This window comes from Pieris napi, chromosome 1 (genome assembly GCF_905475465.1).
Source record: "Pieris napi chromosome 1, ilPieNapi1.2, whole genome shotgun sequence".
NCBI classification, from domain to species: domain Eukaryota; kingdom Metazoa; phylum Arthropoda; class Insecta; order Lepidoptera; family Pieridae; genus Pieris; species Pieris napi.
The window spans coordinates 3,011,680-3,033,761 of NC_062234.1; the positions used below are offsets into that span (position 1 = coordinate 3,011,680).

The 22,082-nt window shown below is 32.6% G+C and overlaps 1 protein-coding gene across 2 annotated transcripts; it reads left to right on the top strand.

Annotated features, from left to right (window-relative positions):
* The first annotated feature begins 491 nt into the window (after positions 1–491).
* LOC125058106 (dihydrolipoyllysine-residue succinyltransferase component of 2-oxoglutarate dehydrogenase complex, mitochondrial-like) lies at positions 492–22,065 on the top strand. 2 transcript variants are annotated; one of them, XM_047663097.1, is made up of 10 exons: positions 492–525; positions 14,391–14,476; positions 15,733–15,861; positions 16,511–16,673; positions 17,384–17,578; positions 17,659–17,819; positions 18,447–18,605; positions 19,640–19,773; positions 20,916–21,073; positions 21,685–22,065. In XM_047663097.1, the coding sequence occupies exons 4-10, from the start codon at positions 16,542–16,544 to the stop codon at positions 21,817–21,819; spliced, it is 1,074 nt and encodes a 357-aa protein (XP_047519053.1). In that variant the 5' UTR covers positions 492–525; positions 14,391–14,476; positions 15,733–15,861; positions 16,511–16,541; the 3' UTR covers positions 21,820–22,065. The 2 variants fall into 2 exon arrangements, with proteins under 2 accessions (XP_047519053.1, XP_047518437.1); XM_047662481.1 differs by lacking the exon at positions 492–525 and adding an exon at positions 14,206–14,314.
* Positions 22,066–22,082: the final 17 nt, after the last annotated feature.

A 22,082-nucleotide genomic window follows, 5' to 3' on the forward strand; every position in this document is an offset into this window, starting at 1 on the left:
AATTTCGATCTTATTAATTACATATACAAGTGTGTCAATTTAAAAACCTTCTGACGATTTTTATCACGGGCGTGATATCTATTCCTAATAACTTTTACACTACACACCTGTCATGTTGCTAAATAATATTTAATGTTAACGTTAAATTAAAACTCGATAAAAGTTGTTGGGAACAGTGTATAAACTAAATTTGTCATAAACCAATAAAATCATTCAACAGCTTATAGCCTTTTTTTTATTTATCACTGGACATTTCTACACGACGGTACCTGTTGAGTTTAATTCCCACATGGCATTCAGTAAAAATCGAATAAATCAAAATAGCTAATACAAAAGTTTATTCAAAAAAACCAGTTCTAGATCGCAGCATCCGCGGCCGCGGCCATCTGGACTCAACTTTTGTTTGAAAACGACAATTTTTGATAACCGGTTCCCTTTTGATGTTCAATGGGTTTTAGGTCATCAAGGGATTTAAACATTTAGTTCAGAATTGATTTTGAAACGAGATGAGTGTGTCAGACGAAGGTGAGTTTTTTTAAACATCTACTAAAATTGTAAAGAGAAAAAAAAATTGTATGTTTGTAAAATCTAGTGGACCGACTTTAAATATCAGTATTCTAATGCTCTATTAATCTAGCAATATAGGCTACAATGTTATGAAAATATCTTTAAGATATCCAGCTGGGACAAGCTAAATAATGTAGTGTAATAATTGTCGACTTTTTCTTTAAAAGAACATAAATTAAATGTGTACATTGTGTGTAAACAATATCTGATAGTTCCATGTCGAAATTAATAATAACATTACCTACAAGTTTTATACGTATAATTAAAATTAATATAAATACCATTCAGTGTTAACTAATAGCTTTAGTATTGCTATTCATTTCTAGCTATGTATTTTATGAAGAAATTAAGTCAGTAAAATTAATTGTTTGTGTATTTGGTTGAAAAAATTAGGCTTAACCATTCTACCACCAAACTTTCCAAAGACGCCCAATACGTGGCACTGTATTTGAGTATCGATTTTAAGATCCCCTTTCTCCTATTATTATTTTTTTACATAACAAAGAAAATATAAGGAGGAGTTCGTAAGGGCCAAGCGCCCCTCGCGAAATGTTTGCCTGTGTGCGTCGGTGTAATCGCGAATAGTGGCGTGCGTTTGTGTGCGTGCAACTTTGAGACGATCGACGGAGTCGGGCGAAATAAGGGGTGATTTGTTGAGCGACCAGCTACTCTTAAACGTTGGTAAATAAACATGAAAATAATGTCGAAAATAGATTTCAAGGACTCGGTTTAAACTATTATATAATCCGATTTTAAATAAAGATTTATTCTGTTTATGTGCCTATAATGTAGAAAAAAAATATTAAAACCGTTAATTTGCTTTTAAAGCCACGTTTCAGCTATCGGTCTCAATAACCCTTAATATATTTGAAAATCGTTTATTTATTTTCAATTTAACACTGGTTTCATAAGAATAAAACAATGAATAGCTATGTGAGATTTAGAGTTTTATTATGATCGATTTGGGTACCTAAAATATTAATATTACGTTCGAAATTACCTTTTAAAAGTCTATTTATATCCGCAGATCAATTTTAATATGATATTTAGGTATATATAGTCATGTCAGGGCAAGATTTTCTTGAAACAGTGTGTTTATGTAATTTGAAATATACTAGAAAGAATGAAAACATCTCGGTCGAGCTATAAGAAAATAGGGGCCAAAGAAAGCGTCTCTTACCTTCCCCCTTCTTCACGCACACCACCAGGGACATTTGTGTTTTAAAAAAATACTTATACACATATATAGCTTGAGCTATCAATACATTCATTAGACGCATTTCTTTGATACAGCCAGTGCTTTTAGCGAACGAAACTACAAGATATTATACGCAACGATATTATTTTGACTGGCAATTTTGAACTTTATTTGCTTTAATATAGTACACGCAATTTGTGAAGGAGAATAAAGTAAAGTTTGCGGAGAAATAATTGCGTCTTTACTTGGGGATTTTTTTTCTTTACAATTTTAGCAAGGGTAGAAAAGTGTGTTCGTTTGATGTACGTCTTTAAGATGGATTTGGGAAGGGTTGTGCGTAGGTACGTATGAAAACCTCAGTATTTTGTTGTTGATATTTTTAACGGAGCTTGTAGAATGAAATTGTATGAATCATAATCGTCGTGTTTATTTGTCGTTAAACTTCATAGTATTATATAAAATTTTACGTAGATACAATATATAACCGTGCAGCCAATGTAGCCGTGAGCAGTGTTGGCCTAGTGGCTTGCGTGCGTCTCCTTTCCCTGAGGTCGTAGGATCGATCCCCGGCTGTGCGCCAATGGACTTTATATGTGTGCATTTAACATTCGCTCGAACGAAGACGGAAAACATCGTAAGGAAACCGACATGTCTTAGACCCAAAAAGTCGACGGCGTGTCAGGCACAGGAGGCTGATGACCTACTTGCCTATTATATTGAAAAATGATCATGAAACAGATTCAGGCCTAAAGAGGTTGTAGCGCCATTGTTTTTTTACATAACATAACCATTGTCTTTTAAGGTAACAGCTAACAAAAATAAGGAATGTTTAATGAGTATTCGCAGTGTATTTCTAAGATATATCTTATCTATGTAACAATGCGTTAAAACGAGTTATGGAAGTTTTATAAAAATTGCCACGAAGTTTTAAGCAGTTTTGTAAGGTTTTGTTATTTTTAAGGAGGCAAACGGGCAGGATGTTAAGTGATAGTGCCTGTGGACACTAACATTGCCAGAAGGCTTTTTAAGAATTAGTGGGCACCACATAGTAGTGGTACGGCAAACAGTGCCTTAAGAAACGCTCAGTTGTGGAACGACGGAGTTTCTATAGAATGTTCTATATCTGTACTCTATTGATATTCCTCTATGCATGTATGGGTATAAGATGTCGTTAATCAATTTGAATTCGTAGCTAAGAGGAATGTAAGGGGAACGAAACCACTAATATCGTAGATACAACTATAAATTATAATGAATCGTCTGTTTAGGTACTGCCGATATATTTTATTCTTCCTTGTATAGCTAAGGTTGTCATGACCTGTTTCACATAGGAAAACTTTGGTCTTAAAGCCTAGTCAAAGTATCTATTTAAAAAGTGAATTGTGTGTCCTCTTCCCCATATAATACGTAATAAATATATATAAATTGAGAAAAAGTTATGCGTATCATTCGTTCGGCAATATGATTGTATCTATTATATGTTTATACTACATTGGGGCATATATATATGCATATTTGGTATTGATAATTATTAGGACAAGTGACAACCTTCAACCTTTGAACTCAAATCAATTAGCGCAGGAGAACTTTCACATAATACGCCTTGTGCGTTAACCACTAAACCACGGAGGGGGCTATGTTTGTTGTATAAAGTTAATCACATATTGTAACCAAACCTCTAGGTCTGATTTATCATACTACTAGCAGACCGGCCAAGCGTTGCTGTGGCTAAGGTTTTAGTTATACATATTACATAGTAGTAACCTATTCAAGGGAAACGGTAGGAGAACACCAGTCGTGGGGACCACCATGCTTTTTTGGTGGTAATGCCATTAAATTGTAGCTTATTTGAAACGTTGGTACTTTCAACACATCTGTTAGAATTGTGACTATCAAATAATAAACAAATATTTTTCAATAAAATAATATTGCGAGTATAAATTGAGATGTAAGCTATCCTATCTTTTAAGTTAGATCAAACTGCTCACGGTGTGCAAATTTGATTGAAGTCGGTTCGGTAGTTTAGGAGTCCATAGCGGACAAACAACGTGACACGTAATTTATATATAGATTTGAGAAAACCTATATTTTAAAACATAAGAAATTCGTCTAATTCAGTACGTTACTACGTTTCTTAATGTTAAACCATTTTATGTATATTAATAATAACTGTACTGATTAAATTACGAAACTATTCAGTGCTCATGAAACGGATACGGTCTGCTATTGAAAAGGCGACCTGCTGAGACGAACGGCTTGTGCCCGTAGCTGTGGTGTAAAGTACAGACTTATACATAAATTTAAATCAAATTCCGACCGTTTCACCCGCGATGTATGTGACCAGATTTGCGACCTCATCAACTGTGATATTTCAATGAAAATTAATCATGTAAATATATAAAACTTAATTAAAATACTAGTGCCTCTCCATTATTGGAGGTTGGCCGTCAGTCTCTTGAAGCGTGTCTTATTCTGTGCCAGATGCAGCAACTCTTCGTCATGATTTCTTCCTTCTACCAACACGCCGTTTACCCTGGACTTTACCCATTATAATTAATTGCAGAGCAGTGTTGGCCTAATGGCTTCAGTGTGCGACTTTCATCCCTGAGGTTGTAGGTTCGATCCCGGCTATGCATCAATGGACTTTCTATGAGCGCATTCACTCGAACGGTGAAGGGAAACATCGTGAGGAATCCTTGCCTTAGACCCAAAAAGTCGACGGTGTGTGTCAGGCACAGGAGACAGTTCACCTTCTTGCCTATAAGATTGACAAATGATCATGGAACAGATTCAGTAATCTGAGGCCCAGAACTAAAAAGGGACCTAAATAATTAATCGAAAATGTCGCTGTAACTCTATAACTTGTGGTGTAAGTGTTTTAGCTATTTGTTATTAATATTATTCGGTGAATGAGCTCTGTCTATGGAAAACGTGACTAATGTTGCGTCTACCTTCGGCTATTTTAAACCTATATTATGTTCATAGTGTACCGTAATACATATATGCTTTTAGTTAACTTCCAAAGTAAATAGTCATGCAATTCTCACTTTTTATTAACTTACACACATAGCAATAATTAAAGTTTCAGTCATGTACTTTATATTATTAGTATATAAGACACATAATATATATGATGGGAAAGTGAATATGAAAAATAAGTAAAAGCGTTGTTTGCAATAACTAAAAAAGACCATCTCTTCGTAAATCAACGTCTAGGGGAAGACACCCTTCAAATGTACTCAATGAAACGAATGCTGAGCTCGCTCTATAAATTCGCATTTCGATATGAAACGCCTATAAATAAGTCTCCATCCACCCCTCAAAAAAATGGCGGCATCTTGTCTTTATCTTTTCCTTATGTAAATGGAGATGAAATTCAATGAGGTTAAGAAACTTTCCCGCCACGGCGCCATTCCCCGGCTATCCACAGACTTCATTTCAATTTTACGTCAGAGACAAAGAGAATTTTAAATTGTTTATGATTTCTTATTCTATAGTCTGTTACGAATATATAAATAAGAAAAAAGGGTACATAATATAGCATTAGTATAACCAAGATTTGTGCATAATAGATTAAAATGAGCTTTTTAATTTGTCCTTCAATAAAATTGGCATTAATTTAACATATTAAGTCTTTATTTTTATTGCAGTAGTGTTCCTTTGTTTTTTGTAAAATCCCATATTTATCATGAGATATTTAAAATTAATAAAACACAATTTAATTTATGATATCTAAAAATATTGCCGCACATTATTACAACATCTATGTATTTGTTACATTCGGATTGAGAAACCTGTAATACTGAGAATAATTTATTGCTCATGTTCAAGAATATACTTGAGCTAAGTCTAAAGTAGTTGCCAAAATTTCTAAAAATACAGTCAGCAAAACAGATATATTATTGTCCATTTTTATAAGAAAATACTTAATAATATGTTTCTTAAATAAAATATTATCGTTATTTAAGTTAAATTAAATGAAAAAAAATACAAATCTTATATTACATTATAGTAGTTATGTAAGTAACTACTCGTATATACTACATACTTATATATAGTATCCTACTACTGTATATAGGTTTTGACTTCAAGATAATAAATATAGTTAAAAAAAACTATAAAACACGCTTTTAAAGCACATCAAACTAAAAAGTGAAAAATAATTCCTAGTTTAGGCTGAAAACGGTAATGAACAAAAAATACTGGTATTATTGTGAAAAAGCGTGGGGCGCTCTGTGCCATATTTTTCGTCTATATATTTATTTTCCAATTTTTAGTCCTAGCAGCAACACGTGTTGTCTCAATTTAATCGTATTGCTTTGTGGACTTAAAAAAAATTCATTGTTTTTTCGAGTTAAACCTATGAAATTATATATAATATTGTATTATATATAATATTGTCGCTGATTCTTTATAAGTGTACAACGTTTGAAATAAATCTGTCCGTTTTAAGTGGGTCAAAATCGAGTCCGAAGGAGTCGGTTACATACATACATACATACATACAGGTGAAGCTAATATAAAGCGTGTAAAAAGTTTTAAAGTTAGTTTATTAAATCAAATAAATACTAAAAATTAGCGTTATTATCAATTTTATATTATATGGCCTATATCTTTTAAAATATTTCAATAAATTAAAACAGGATTTTTATGCGAATGCTCTGAACGGAAGTCTTGCTCCCTCATCACAATGGCTCCACCGGTTTCCGAATCTCCCCTGAATGTACTACTTCCTTGGCCTTCGTGCCACATAAATTATTATACTGTATGCAAATTTTATTTGTGGTATAGTGATCACATTTACTTTTCCCTACAATATACAATGCTTAAAATATACTTATATGTAGATAGAGATTTTATCTTCATACTAGTTATGTGTTTTGTAATTAAATAATCTTTTTCATAAACTAATATTGTTAAATGAAATAGTAGTAAACGCGGCGACATTGCTTCTAGTTTAAAAATCGTTGAAGATCCTTCCAATTGTATACGTATTATATTTTTTTTCCTTAAATGCCTACCACTTTCCGCGCTATGAAAATATCGTTTCTTGGGATTGCAATAAGAGTGGAAATCGTATTGGAATAAAAAGCACAGTGTTTTACCGACTCAAGGATAAGGGGAAAATTAATATAAGTTCAATAATAGTTGACAAACACTCACGATTTTTTTTTTAAATTAAATAAAATGGTCGATCATCGAAACAATTTCATGTGCGTCTAAACAAGTGTTTTACATAGCGAAAAAAAGTGAAATCAAACATGGCGATCGGCCGTGTCAAAAATACTAAATAATATATTTATTGCAAACACACTGAGATATATATTAAAACTTCCAGATAATTGTCAAGAGTATGTATGGTAGGAGATAACATATATTGTCTATGTAAATTTTCTTTAATTTCTCATTCATAATGGAGACATGGAAACTCAAATTAACCGTATTGGACTTTAGTCTTGTCTCGGAATTTCGGAATTCGGACCAGTCATTGATATGGTCGTCCAGCTGGACGGCGTCTAATAGTAAAAATATTTTAATTTTGGCAAATATAAAACGTGATACCTAAACCAATTGATATCAAAGGCATTACTTAAGCAAACATTTTCTCCTTACTCGGTTTCTAATTTCAGGGGCCTTTGAATTTGTCCCGGAATGATGTAGTGTCATGTTAAACAAATTGGTTCGTGTTCCGACCGTCTAGACTTGCTAATCTGTGACCTACTTTAGCTTCGATCTTAAGTAATCGCAAGTAACTTTTACAGTGTCACATCAAGTACGTCAATGCGTCAATCCTATGTTAGATTTTTATATCCAAGTACATAACTACGTACGTATCACCGCTACGTCGTTCCACAACTAAGCGTTTTTAAGACAGTTTTTGCCGCGCACCACTATGTGGAACCAGCTGCCCACTGACTGAACCAATTAGACTTAGAGTCCTTCAAGAAAAGAGCGTAGGTACCAATTCTTAAAAAGCGGGCAACGCACTCGCAAGCCCTCTGGCATTGAGAGTGTCCATGGGCGGCGGTATCATTTAACATCAGGTGATCCTCCTGCCCTTTGTCCCCTGTTCTATATAAAAAAAACGACAGGTTGCACTCCGGGAGTGCCGGCAGAAGTGAAAACTTGAATATAAACTTAAACTACAATACCAAGACTGCTCCGAAAGTTTTATATAGTTCGATCTTAGTAAGCACTAGAAGATCACTCGTTCGTTTCTAGAAAATACATTTAATTTTTTCATACAGAAGGATGCATGAAGGCCGAGAGGGCGGGGGGCGGTACTTCCGGCGGAAATGTGCCCTTACCTTCCTTTAATTGCTATCCAGATGAACGTAATCGCATTCATGCGACCATTTACATATAGGAAATGTCTATCAGTCATGAAATTATTTTCTATATCAATATCTAAGAACCCAATATATAGTAAGTTTTAACATATTTTCTAACATCTTGAAAAAACTACATAAACATTTCTTAACCATATCCTATCCTGCTCAATCGTGACTTTTGTATTTCTTATTCTTTTGTATTGTATCGCAATTCATGAATACGTGAAATTAGCTTTTAGTTTGTTTTATTATTTTTGTTTTTATTATTTTAGATTAATTTTTCAAATGTAAACTGAACTTTATTAACTATAATGATTCCTTTTCCAGTCTTTGATTATTAAATTATTTGCATGCAATCAAAAACTATTTTTAATAATGCCAGAGGAGTACAACTTATTGCGCGCATACATAAATACACGCACCCTTTTTTTATAAGATTTGGTTATGCACTTATTGCACTTTACCCATCATATTTCTTTTTTTAGTTTTTTTCCTTACTAAGGTTGCATGCATTAGGGATGTCCGTTGCATCCCTTATAATTTTTATGCGTTATGTTATTTGTTTTTCTATAAATGTGACAAAGTGTAAACACATTCTTTAATTAACTTATGAGTCATTGCTTCGATACTTAAGCACCTGTAAGTGTGTGACTGAAGCCCTTTATTAAATTATATTATAACTATATGCTGTTTCGTAAATGCATAAATAAATTAAACAAAGGTATCTCGTATCTGAAATCGCCTAGTAATAACTTGAACAACTAAGTACCTAACAACTGGCTAAGTGAAACTTCGGCAACAATTTGTATCGCAAACTTAATTTGCTAGACAATATCGCTGTACAGCAATTACTGTTCAAGACAAACTATAAATCTGGGCAAATTCTCTCAACTATTTATACAATAAATCCAATTGCCAACTTGGTAAAGACCGGACTTACAACCGAAGAAAGATTCGACAAGGCCGGTGACTAAGTAGGCATGTGCTAAATTGTGGTAAATTTTTATCGATAGTTTTATTTACAGCAAATTTTTTGCCTATGTTTAGAAACCAAATAACCTAAACAATACTTCTAAGGGTTAGACAACGGTTGAATTTTTAGAAACAAAACACCACATACATACATATAAGCAATCCAAAAACGCACTTTCTTCGCCCTACGTATTTCTCTTTTAGAGGCGCTTTCAACTTAATCACTTTCTCAAAAACAAAATTTGCTCTTTATATACATTCTTAGTAACGTAAACACTAAAACATCTTTTAGTATTTCTGAACCAATTCGACTTAGGGTCCTTCAAGTAAAGAGAGTATCAATACTAAAAAAAACCTTATGTTCAAACCTAAAGTATTCTTATGCCACAGAAGTTAAATTGATTACAGTAAGTGTTATGTAGGATGTATTACGTGAAGTATCTAAAATCATTAATATGTCAAATGGAAGAAACTAGATGGCCTCGACACAGAGAATCGTAAGTGGCTAATGCACTTTCTCTATAAACTGTACTTTTTATATTATGTGTTATAAATATTGTCTTTCTTTTCTTTCTTAATTATAAAAAAAATATGGCGATATTCACTTAAGAATATTGTAATACGATGCTTTTAATTGGTTACTTCAGGTTAATATAATTATGATATAATTGACAAATCTGAGTTATCACACAAAGGCTACTTAGTCTTTGATAAAGGATTTTAACGATAGTCAATAAAATCATTAATTATATATATATATATATTAAAAATTATCGATCAGTGGCTAGTTCACCAAGCTGTTTCATAACAATGTGTCCAAGTATTAATAACTTAGGTCCGCAACTTACCGGTCCGGCCTTGCTTACGAAGTTCATCGTAGTTTTGCTTGCAACACTGTAATGTTTATGATATGGTCCAGTAAACACCCTAATGTCTATGCTATATCTTTTAGTACTGGCCGGTAATTGGATATTGTAAAAAAAGAGTATCATTTATAAAAATAATCATAAGTCCCCAAGCATGTGAAAGAAACTTCATAGATTTCAGTATGTATATTGAAGGCAGTTTATAGTTTTATTTTCCTTTGAAACATTGCTTTCAGCCTTTTAAGTTGTGGAATCGACTCCCGGTGGGGGCCTTCCCTTAGCGACGACCTTCAACTATTAAAAGTTAGAGTTTACTCCCTCAAAGGTCGGCAACGCAAACTAAAACACCAATGGACTTTCTTTCTTTGTGTGCATTTTAACATTCGCTCGAACGGTGAAGGAAAACATCGTGAGGAAATCGACATGTCTTAGACCCAAAAATCAACGGCATGTGTCAGGCACCGGAGTCTGATCACCTACTTGCCTATTAGACTGAAAAATGATCATGAAACAGATTCAGAAATCTGAGGCCCAGACCTAAAGAGGTTGTAGCGCCACTGATTTAATTTTTTTAGCATGTATGCACTTTCTGTCTGGTTATATCTTCAAACCATATTTAATTAACCTAATCTCTACGAAGTTCTAGAGAGTCATACCCTAAAATCCCCATAAAGTACTTAGTAGTGAGTGTATTTTCTTTTATATAAGGTTCTAAGGAACTTCTTTTGTACGTTTTCAATTTTGTATTATCATAAGGAGCAAGTTTTGATTTAAAACGTTTCGTGTGTTATAAATGCTTTCTTGTATTTAACTGGATTCTCGAAGAAGAGACCAAAAAGCCTCCTAGTCCTAGAGGCCTGTGTAAACTCAAGTTGTATAGTGTACATACTGTATAAGTTATATTAAATATAACTAAACTATGGAATAGGATCTTGAATTAATCTTCGTAAACGTAATTGAATGATCACAATTATATGTATAGTTGTTAAGTGACCCTTCGTCTGCCGCTTGTTTGCCGTAGAGATGTAGTTAAGAGGTCTTTGAGTGAACATTAGTGACCACTCAAGATAGTACTACATTCTTGACCGCTTTAGGGTTGTCTTTTTGGTAAATATAGCTAGTTATATACTTTACTTTATTTTCGTTATAGTTAGTGTTACATGTTATGTTTTGATCATTATTTATGCACTTCTTGTACTTTACCCTCTGTTGATGTTTCTACTAGGGTTCATACTAGGGTTGCCTGGAAGAAATCGTTTGTTAGCGATAAGGCCGCCCGCCCGCCTAACCTGTATTTTATATGTATGTTTTTGCATAAGGCAGTGAAGTGTAAATAAATAAATAGATTAATTTTACGTATATATTTACAATGAATCAAGTAAATTAGTTATACGAATTAAGTAATACAGGTATAGATAATTAATACCATGGAAATTATATATATTATATAGGTAACAACAGCAAATATAGTAATGACACATTACTAGTTATATTTATTTAAATAAAACCTAAACTTAACAGTGAAATATACAGTATTTACAATTTTCTGATCCTAAATAGCAATAATAAAAATGATTAAAAATTAATAAAATGAAAATCAAATTACAACACACACATATTATAAATAATAGTATTATATAAACATACACAATAATTACGAGTATAACTTCTCGTATCACGTAGTAAATGTTTTTTATTTGGTCTACAACATTTGCCTTCGACTCCCATTGAAATAATTATTGTACAGCAGGTAATCTCCACTTTCATAAAAATACAGATAATTGAGACAAACCTAACCTCTTGTAAAGGGCAAACATAACTCAATGTATAAAAATAATTAATCAACTGAATATATTAACTGACGTTTTAAATTAAATGTGACATGTATACACACAAAAAGACCATGTATAAAACCATGTTTTATACATGGTCTTTTTGTGTATTTTGATTTATTACTGTTGAATGTTGTATTGTTTTTTTCTGTGTATGTGATGTAAATATACACATTGGGTTAATATGTAATGGTAGCTTCTTTTGTGAAATACGAAACAGTAATTCAAACAACGATGCAACAAAATATTTTATAAATATCCCCCTTTCGACAGTAATCTCTAAACACTAGTCAGTATTTTTATTTATATAAGTCAATAATTCGCTCTTTAAAGTGCAAATCATTTACCCCAATCCAAGTGTATATACGTCATTTAATAAACTCTTAAAGAGATTGCCAACCCTGGCGTGGCAAGGGGTAACTTCTCCCCTACTAATTTGCTAAGATTCGTGCAGCCCGCATCTTTGATTAGGAATCTATGCGTCCCTAAACGGGCCGCGTCTATCGATTGCTCATTTCAATCAATATGTGTATTTAGTAATAACAGTATATCTCTTGTACATTTGTGCATCAAGGGGAATAAAACCGATATATGATTGTATTCAAGATAAGAATGCTTGGATACATGCTGGTCCTGCTCCATAGGACAATCATAGAGCCTGGACAAAATCAAATTGGTTGCTGATTTTTTGCTTTAACATATTTTTGTTATTATTATTATTATTATTTTTAAATTTATAATGCTACAAATGTAATTTTTTTTTTTTTGTATCTCACACACTGTTTTGTTGTGTTTTTTTTAATATTTTTATTACTCTTTAATGTTAATATTCTACGGTTTCGATATTTGTAAATATGTGAGGAACATGTATACTAACTTTGTTAGTATAGTAGTTTATTCTAAGAGTACATTGTCTTCACATATAATTATTTAACAAATGTAGCAAAATATTGTAAACCTATTTTAAAAGAGTAAGTGTGGAGTTTCTTGCCCATTCTTCTCCACACGAAACTACCTTTTGGAAGGGGCAACTAGAATCTTCTTTATATATTTTTTTTGACGTTCAAAAGTGCCATTTTAGATGGTCTAATTGAAATAAATGATTTGACTTTTAAAATATCAAAGGTTCGCATCGCAATCTCTTCCAAGTTATACTAACTGCGAATTAAATTAAACTACATTGCGATTACGCTATACACGCATTACACTATACCTATGAAGTGAAAACGGAACGTAATCATTTTCTTTTTGTATTCGTTCGTAGCAGTACATTAATTATAAATATTTTACATACAACTTTGTAACCCGCTTTATTTAAAACATATGTATATTGGATAATGACGTTGGAATGTCTCGATGTCAAAGCTATGACTTTGACGTATAAGTAAACACTATCTTAAGAACTTCATATATGTTTTTAGGACAATCGGAACTGCGCCGAACCAAGACAAATTAGTTAATTAGCGCCGTTCAAGTACTACGTAATCAGATTTAGTACAATTATTTATCCCCTCCTCCTCCTTATCAGAAAAAGTAAGAAAAGCTCTTACAATTGGTGTAAAGCATTTTTCTTTTTAACGCTTTTTTTATTGATTCATGAGCAGTAGATATAATTCTATAAATAAGAATAGGCTTTAAAGCACATCATATTAATTTAAATAAACTTTATTGACGTATTCAACAGTGAGAAAAATTATAATCTTTAGTAATATTACGAACAAATAAATTTCTTTAAAATTTTTGGTGTTGTATTAATTATTTTTTGGTTGAATTATTTTCATGGAGCGACCCCTATCTTAACGCTAACTTAGAATAAGAACTTCGTTAAGTTTTTGTGAGAAAATTTATAGTAGGTACCTAGTGGGCATAATCGTATGTCTGAATATATTCTTGAAACTCAACGGCATGATATGAGTCGCATGTATGATTAAAAACATCAATCTATTCTCAAAAACATTCACATTTTCGTCTTTAGAATGACACTAGTTTTAAAATTAATTTAAACTTGACAGATATATAGTTAGAAATTAATAAATGTGCGACAGACTGGGTGTTAGGAATCAATAATTATTCCTTGTCCTCTGAAATCATAATTTTTAAAATAAAAATACCCTAAATTTACAAAAAATTTTGTAATATACATAATTTAAAACATAGTTATATGGAATCAAGTTTAAAAGGTAGAAGTAGTTTCGATAAATACTTATTTACATTTTTTTAATTTTGTAGTGACATCTAGTATCGAATAGCAGCAACCTCAAAACTATGCTGTGACATCCATAGCTACAAAATGTTTTCGTTAATAAAGGGAATTGAATAATTCGTTAATGTTTAGAAAATAAGAGTGTTTTGGTCATATAAAATATATTATTAGTGCTAGGAGATAAAATAATTAAATCCTCTTTCGTAATATTACGACACCAAAAAAAGAAGATTATCTCACATTGACAGTGATTACATTTTCTGAAAGATGTTTTATTGGAAGAAATATACATTTAATTAAATTATATTTATCGTAACATGATTAGACGCAGATTATGTAGAATTGTAAGTATTAGGATAATTAATATAAAATACCGAAAATAAATTAAAATACCAAGGCTTTATTTACTTCTGTTTTTAGATCGCACGAGCAACATCAAGGTATATAGAACAGTATCACATCGTATATCTCAAACATGAAATACAATCTGTGGTTCAAATTTCAAGGTAATCAATATTGCCAATATGTTACAATACCTATAAACTTCTCAAGTAACCATTAATTATACCATTTAACTCAGTCGGTATGTAGTTTACAAGTTATAAGTTAAGCAGTATAAGCATGTATTCTTGAAATACATATCTTCTAATACATATATATAATTCTCGTGTCACACTCGTGACCGATTCTTATGATTTTTTTTATGCATAATCATAGTCTCTTTCAAAAGTATATTTCAAACCTCTAAGTGATAAGGGGTGTTCACCCCAAAAACATATTTTTTTATTTTTACACAATTTTTTTTATGATACAGCATACAAAAATACATACAACCCTAATAAATACATACCCCTACTTTTCACCCCTCTACGATCAACCCCTATTTTTTATTATTGTAGTTAGAACTAAAAAATTTTTTCCTGGAAATAATATATATACATGGCAACGTTTGCCGGGTCAGCTAGTTAATATATATTTTCTAGATCAAAATTCAATTGAAGCTACCGCTACAGAAATACCCTTACAGCCTATAGCATACAAACCCGTATCACCTCGACCTTCGAGGTCGTTCCACAATTGAGTGTTTATTAATGCAGTTTTTGCCGCGCACCACCACTTTGTGAAACCGATTTCAGAACCAATTCGACTTAGAATTCTATAAAACCAATTCTTAAAAGGCCGGTAATGCACTTACAAGTCCTCTGGCAATCTATGGGTATCACTTGACATCAGGTAAGCCTTGCCCGTTTGCCCCCAGTTATATATAGGTAAAAATAAAAAAACTACACGCCAGGATCTACTTGGTGACTGGTCGTATTTGAATGCGGTGATGTTAGTTGTTTCGACTATGTATTTGCGTGTTGTTCCCAAGAGAATGTAAGTGCGTGCTCCTATTTCACCATACCTCCTGCTGATAGATGACAAATCTTAGTTTTTAATTTATTTTATTATTATTTATTACTTAAGATGTCATGTGGAACATGGTGTAATGGTTGCAGCTCCTTACAAACGTTGTGTAAAACAAAAAATTGGCGATTTAAAAGAGTGGCGGAGAGTTTATTGCCAGTTCTTTTCCGTTCTACGCCCTTGATTTGAGAACTGGCAGTAAATGTAAAATTAGAAGCATTTAATGTATTTTTTTTTTGACGATCATAAGTGTACATGGTGTTACCTACATGAATAAATGATTTTTGTTTGTTTCTTACCAAAAATACAACAATTATTTGCTGTCCTGCCGTTAATTTTTTCTTTGTTTGTCTAGGTTTAGGGATAACGTAGAAATACCGGTATGTAGCAACCAGAGGCATATCCATACAAGCAGGTTTCTGCTCGCTGTCGAAGATGTAAAGGCACCGACGTTTCCAGATTCGGTGTCTAGTGGCGATATAAAGTGAGTTATAACTAACAGCAGAGTTAAAAAAAAAAAAAAATAAGGCTGAGGTTTCCTGTACGAGTTTATGTACGTTCAGGCATAGCTACGCCGTCCGCGGACTGACCTAGGTGATCAAGAAAGAGGTCCCATAAGATTTTTTATTAAACCCCTTTTTTGATAAATGAAACTCTTAATGAAATGTTTAAGTTTTTAGTCTGTAAATATAACCTACAAAAATTTCATAATCAAAGTGTTTTTACGTTTAGTGTAATTTAAAATTTGAAGCAAGTCAGAAAGTATTCAAACAACTTGCTATGTTATCGAAGTAGTAACAGTTAAAGTAGTAGTAAATGTAAATTTACAACTGTTAAATTCTTTTTGACGATTCATAAGTGTACTTGTTTACCTATATGAATAAAGACATTTTTGAGTTTGAGTTTGAGTTAAAATTTCGCTTATTTCTTGTATTTAAGGAAAACCATGGTTTAACTACTTTTATTTTTAAAAGTTACAAATATTATGTGTCATTTATATACTTATAATTCATTAGTTTTTGAATTGTTCATATTGATTTGCAAATATAAACGTAAAAAGGATATATTTTCAGTGCCTCATTTGGGACAAATACATAGCTAATTTGGAACGATTATTATTCTTTGGCTTTAAGGTTAATAAAAAATGAAGGAGATGCAGTGGCAATGGACGAGGTGGTGCTGGAGATTGAGACCGATAAAACAGCTCTTCCTGTTATGTCACCAGGCAATGGGAAGATTGTTAAAATGCTCGTTAAAAATGGACAATCTGTCAAATCTCAGCAGCCATTGTTCCAGGTATTATCAACTTTATAGATAGGGACTAATCATTTTAATGTTATTAATTTATTAAGGCTATTTTTATTATTACTCAAGAACGGCTAAAACAGATCTTCATGGTTTTGATTTGTTGTATTTGTCTCCAATTGGATTGGAAAATTATAACAAAAAATATAGAAGAAAAATAAATCTAATACAAAATGTTCGTGGGTTTCGTAACTGTCAAACATTTAATATTCATCAAGTCGATACGATAAACTGCTCTCAAATTTAATAATTATTAATAAACGTTTCGAATCTACAATATATTATGTCCACAATGTTTGGATAATGGCGTATTTTAAATTTAAAAAATTGACAATAATAGCAATAATGAAAGATGGTTGAGATATATTTAATGCCAAATATTTGTGCGTGCTTTTGACGCGTATTTCTTTGTGTTATTTTCTAAATGAAGTTGTGAACTTAATATTTATTTTGTAGTAATTGTATTACTTTCATAGGCATAAATTAATAATTCAGCTAATATGTAACACGACATTCATTGACTGCTAGGCGGTACTAATTTCGAAAATGAAATGATGATTTTATTTTCAAAACGATATAAATACATGTATGTTATGTTAACGTAAAGAACACCAAAATTTAGAATTTTTATTTTTAGGTAATTATTGTAGAAATTATTATTTATCCATCCAAATCTTTATTCTTTTAATAAAAAAATTCAGGTAGACGTCACTGGCGTGGCACCAGCAAAGCCTGCTGCGGCGCCAGCTCCAGCCGCTGCTCCTGCCAAACCAGCAGCCGCCCCTGCTGCAGCTGCACCTGCTCCCGCCGCTGCTGCTCCCGCCCCCGCTGCCGCAAGACCTGCTGCCGCGCCAGCCGCAGCTCCAGCTAAAGCCGCAAAAGCAGCCGGCCCAACGGTAAGTTTAAGATTTGAAGTTTACACATTGCCAGATCATCATTGAAAGTTTTTTTTAAATATATTTAATTAAATTTACAGTTGGCAGCACAGAGACTTGGCGATCCAACGCAAATGATATCCGGCTCCCGTACGGAGTATCCGGTTCCGATGAACAAAATGAGAAAAATCATCGCCGAAAGACTGAAGGATGCACAGAATACGTGTGCTATGTTGACAACCTTTAATGAATGTGATATGAGGTATCGAAAAGAAGAGTGCTATTTGTGGTATCTTTGACAAAACGCCTTAATAATATATTAAGTAATTGAATACAAAGTCGCTAACTTTCACGTGCCGGTATATGAATAACTTATAATCTATATATTATATGAACAGTGACTAGTGTCAGTTACTTCAGCGTGGGACTCTCATCCCTGCCCTGCGATTCTGTAACTCACTTTTCGAACTCACACAGCGGTTTTCGCATCGGCGGTCGCTCTCAAATCAGTCGTGAAGCAGTCATTTTATGATTTGGCATTCTGAAAAGGTGAGAGCTTGTAGTTTATTGTTTATCAGAATGCCAAATCATAAAATGACTGCTTCACGACTGATTTGAGAGCGACCGCCGATGCGAAAACCGCTGTGTGAGTTCGAAAAGTGAGTTACAGAATCGAAGGGCTGAGGTAGGTTCGAAACCCGCCTGTGCACCAATGGACTTTCTTTCTATTCTATTTAACATTCGCATGGTTGTAGCGCCATTGATTTTAAATATATTTAATTAATTATTTATATTTTATTTTATTATTTATATTACCTATAAGTTCCGTTCGTACGTTAAAAAAATACTAGATTTCCTGTTTTATTTGTTTAAAATTTTTACTTTTAAGTAAGCTGCTGGAATTCCGCAAAGCGAATCTAGCGGCGTTCACGAAGAAATGGGGGGTGAAGCTATCATTCATGTCACCGTTCCTAAAAGCATCTGCAAATGCTTTACTTGACCAACCCGTCTTGAATGCTGTTATCATTGGATCTGATGTTATTTACAGGTTCGTTAAAACCAAATCCATTTTCTTATATATGTATTTGAAATACAGTGTAAAAACTTTAAAACGTCATTCGTTATAACGAAAAAACGAGTACAATTTATTTGGTTTAACCCTATACCCGTACATTGTTTCTCCCTCCCTATAACGAAACCTCTCTATAACTAATAAAAACGCTCAGTCCCTTGGAATTCGTTATAAAGAGTGTACACTGTAGTTGTAAATATCAATTACTTTTAAGTTGACCTAACGTGTTCGTTGACGTAACGATCTTCTCATTCTCATTTCTTTCAAAAATTACTTCACCATTAAACCGGATAAGAAATATTTATTGCCGAATAATTTAAAAAAAATGTCTAGCCGTGCGGACATGATAGTGGTATCTAAAGGTACATTTTATTTTCATTGTTGGTTTTTAATATTAAGATACGGCTTATTGGATATAAAATTGGAAAATATGCCACCACTTCTAATAGCCTATCGATTACAGTTGGGTCCTAAGTTAGATATATAATAATAAATGCATCTTTGTGAGAGAGGCCTATAATAGGACTGCAGAAGTCCTGTGGTAAAATCCCAGCCTTCCGTGGATGGAAAAAATACAGAAAGAAAAACCTTTATTATACACAATAACAGGATATTTAGGTAAAATGAAGTGCACTAGTCCCCACACTAGGATTCCCTGTGTTGTTGGCAGCCAGTATCTTCCTTTTGACACGTAAACTGTATTTTACTTGATGATTTTTACATTACACAAACTTATAATTAAACATTTTTTTCTGTATCAGCATAGAACAAATGTTTGAGATTTTTAGTGAAAATATGTAATGTGAGTTTTGAAACGTTACAAAGAGATAACTACATACTAAGACTAAACTAAAGTTATGAACAAAATAAAACTAAAGCATGAGTTGTGGGTGTGTGAAGTAAACGTGTGTGAAAGAATTTAATTAAAAGTCTACCTCAATTTGCTATGAATAACAGGTGATAAGATAAGTGGTGGTAAGTACACTTACCATCTGTTTTATTATTTATAGAGACTATGTGGATATATCTGTAGCTGTGGCGACTCCAAGAGGTTTAGTGACACCTGTGTTGCGAAATGTAGAATCGATGGACTACCCTCGCATCGAACTTGCGATAAACGCGCTCGCGGAGAAAGCAAGAGCCGGTGGGTAACTATAGATTTGTTAAGATTGAATGGTGGACCACTTATTCATAAAAAATTGATTGGTTTAATTGTATCTCTTTGATGTGCATCTGTTTCTTTTCATAACAACGTACACACAATTTGACAGAAAGAGACGAGTTTAGTTAAGTCTGCTATTACTGTTTTTTTTTATAGATAGTGGGATGTAACACGGCTATTATCGTTAATTACTTGCCTCAAAAATGGCCAAACTGAAATAAGCCGGTCTATAATACTTTGGTTTATTAAAAACGTCATCAAAGTTATAGAGTAGTTGTCTTTGTATCAAAGCCTTATTAGGCTTATATATATACTCGTAAATGTTTTTCACAATGGACTAATAAGTCCTCGATGTACTGTAGAGACCTGTTAAATGAACAAGAATTATCGAATCAAATGTCGTGTCAAATATCGAGTTTTATATATCTATGACACTTATTATGAGAATGTTGTTTTTTTTTATCCTGTTTAGTTTTATTTTTCTTCTTAATAACGACCTATATGTAATATGTATTTTTGCACTGGTTGCCTACCTTATCTAATTTAATACATTTATTTTTTCTTTTCTCACAGTGGTTGCCTGGAAGAGATCGCTTGAAAGCGATAAGGCCGCCAGTTGCCCTCCTTTACATTTAATTATGTAAATTTTTTATATTGTAATGCAACGAAGTGTAAATACGTAAATAAATAAAAATAAATAAAACAAATATTTTCCACCACCAAATACGATATGAGGAAATATTTGAAGAGGCGGGAAGACTTTGTTTAGCAGTAACAGTTTAGTTTTCTCTTTGATATATTAAGATTTAGTTGTTGTGTGTTTAATGTTAAATTTCAGTTTTCCTTTATTAATTTTTTTTGTCTATTAATGTAATTATTTATTTTCTATTTCATATTAGTACATATATTGTTTATCTATGTAAAGTGTTTTGTTTTATAATATGTATGTTAGCTGTAAGATTACTAATAAATTCATAAATAAATACCTGTCTTACACCTTGAGACAGTTCGTGTTATGAGCTATAAACCCAGATATTTTTATCTAATATTATTAATATTTTTTTTACCTACTACATTATTATTATTATATTATTTTTATAAATACATTATTTTTCTACATAAAGGGAGAATGCAACTGTCGGAAATGCAAGGAGGGACATTCACAATTAGTAACGGAGGTGTATTCGGTTCGCTGTTGTCCATGCCTATAATTAATATGCCTCAATCTGCAATTTTGGGCATGCATGCGATTTTCCAACGACCAGTCGCAATAAATGGAAAGGTAATAATTTTCGTAGAGTTTGAATTGGATTCGGTCGAATTTTGTACAAAAAACTTCTAATTCCATTTCACATAACTTAATAGTTTGAATTTCAATTGTTTTTACCTTACGCCGTTGATGCCTACGATACAGTTCAACCTTGCGATTCTGTAACTCATTTTTCGGACTCACACAGTGGTTTTCGCAGCATAAACTACAAGCTCCCTCCTTATCAGAATGCTAAATCATAAAATGACTGCTTCACAACTGATTTGAGCGCGACCGCCGCTGCGAAAACCGCTGTGAGAGTTCGAAAAGTGAGTTACAGAATCGCAAGGCAGCTATTCTAAAATCCCAGACAGAGAGAATAAGGTAGAATATCAATATATAGAAGATAAAGAAGATCCCCTTTTTCATAACGAAAACAATCTCTTAACAGTTTAAAGTTATTTATCTCTGTCAGATTGATTTAGGCTGTGGTAAGGTGGTTATGAATAAATAAAAAAATATATATTTATTTAAATAAAAAACTTTTTTGACCGGATTGAAGTTATGTATTGTTATAAATTTACAACTATTTAACATAATTTTAAATTTATCCGACGTTTCTAACGATATATATTTATTTTCAGGTTGAAATAAGACCGATGATGTACCTAGCGCTATCGTATGACCACAGATTAGTAGATGGACGTGAAGCTGTTCTCTTCCTTCGGAAAGTGAAATCGGGAGTCGAAGATCCAACGTCAATTATAGCGGGACTTTAATAGCTTATACCTAGGATTAGGTAGATTACAGAGCAACAACCATGTACTGTTTCTTTCAGTTCTTGCACTGCGCTTCCCCTGTCGATATCACTCTATAGGAGAAAGCGTTTAGTTTTGTGGTATTTCATAACTCAGTTCAGAACACGGCCAGCTTGATCTATAACAATGTTCATACTAGGTTCTAAATGATTCTGAAAATACCAATTTTGCATGCTCAAGCTGTCTGATTATACCCATATATATATATTAGCTGTATGTAACAA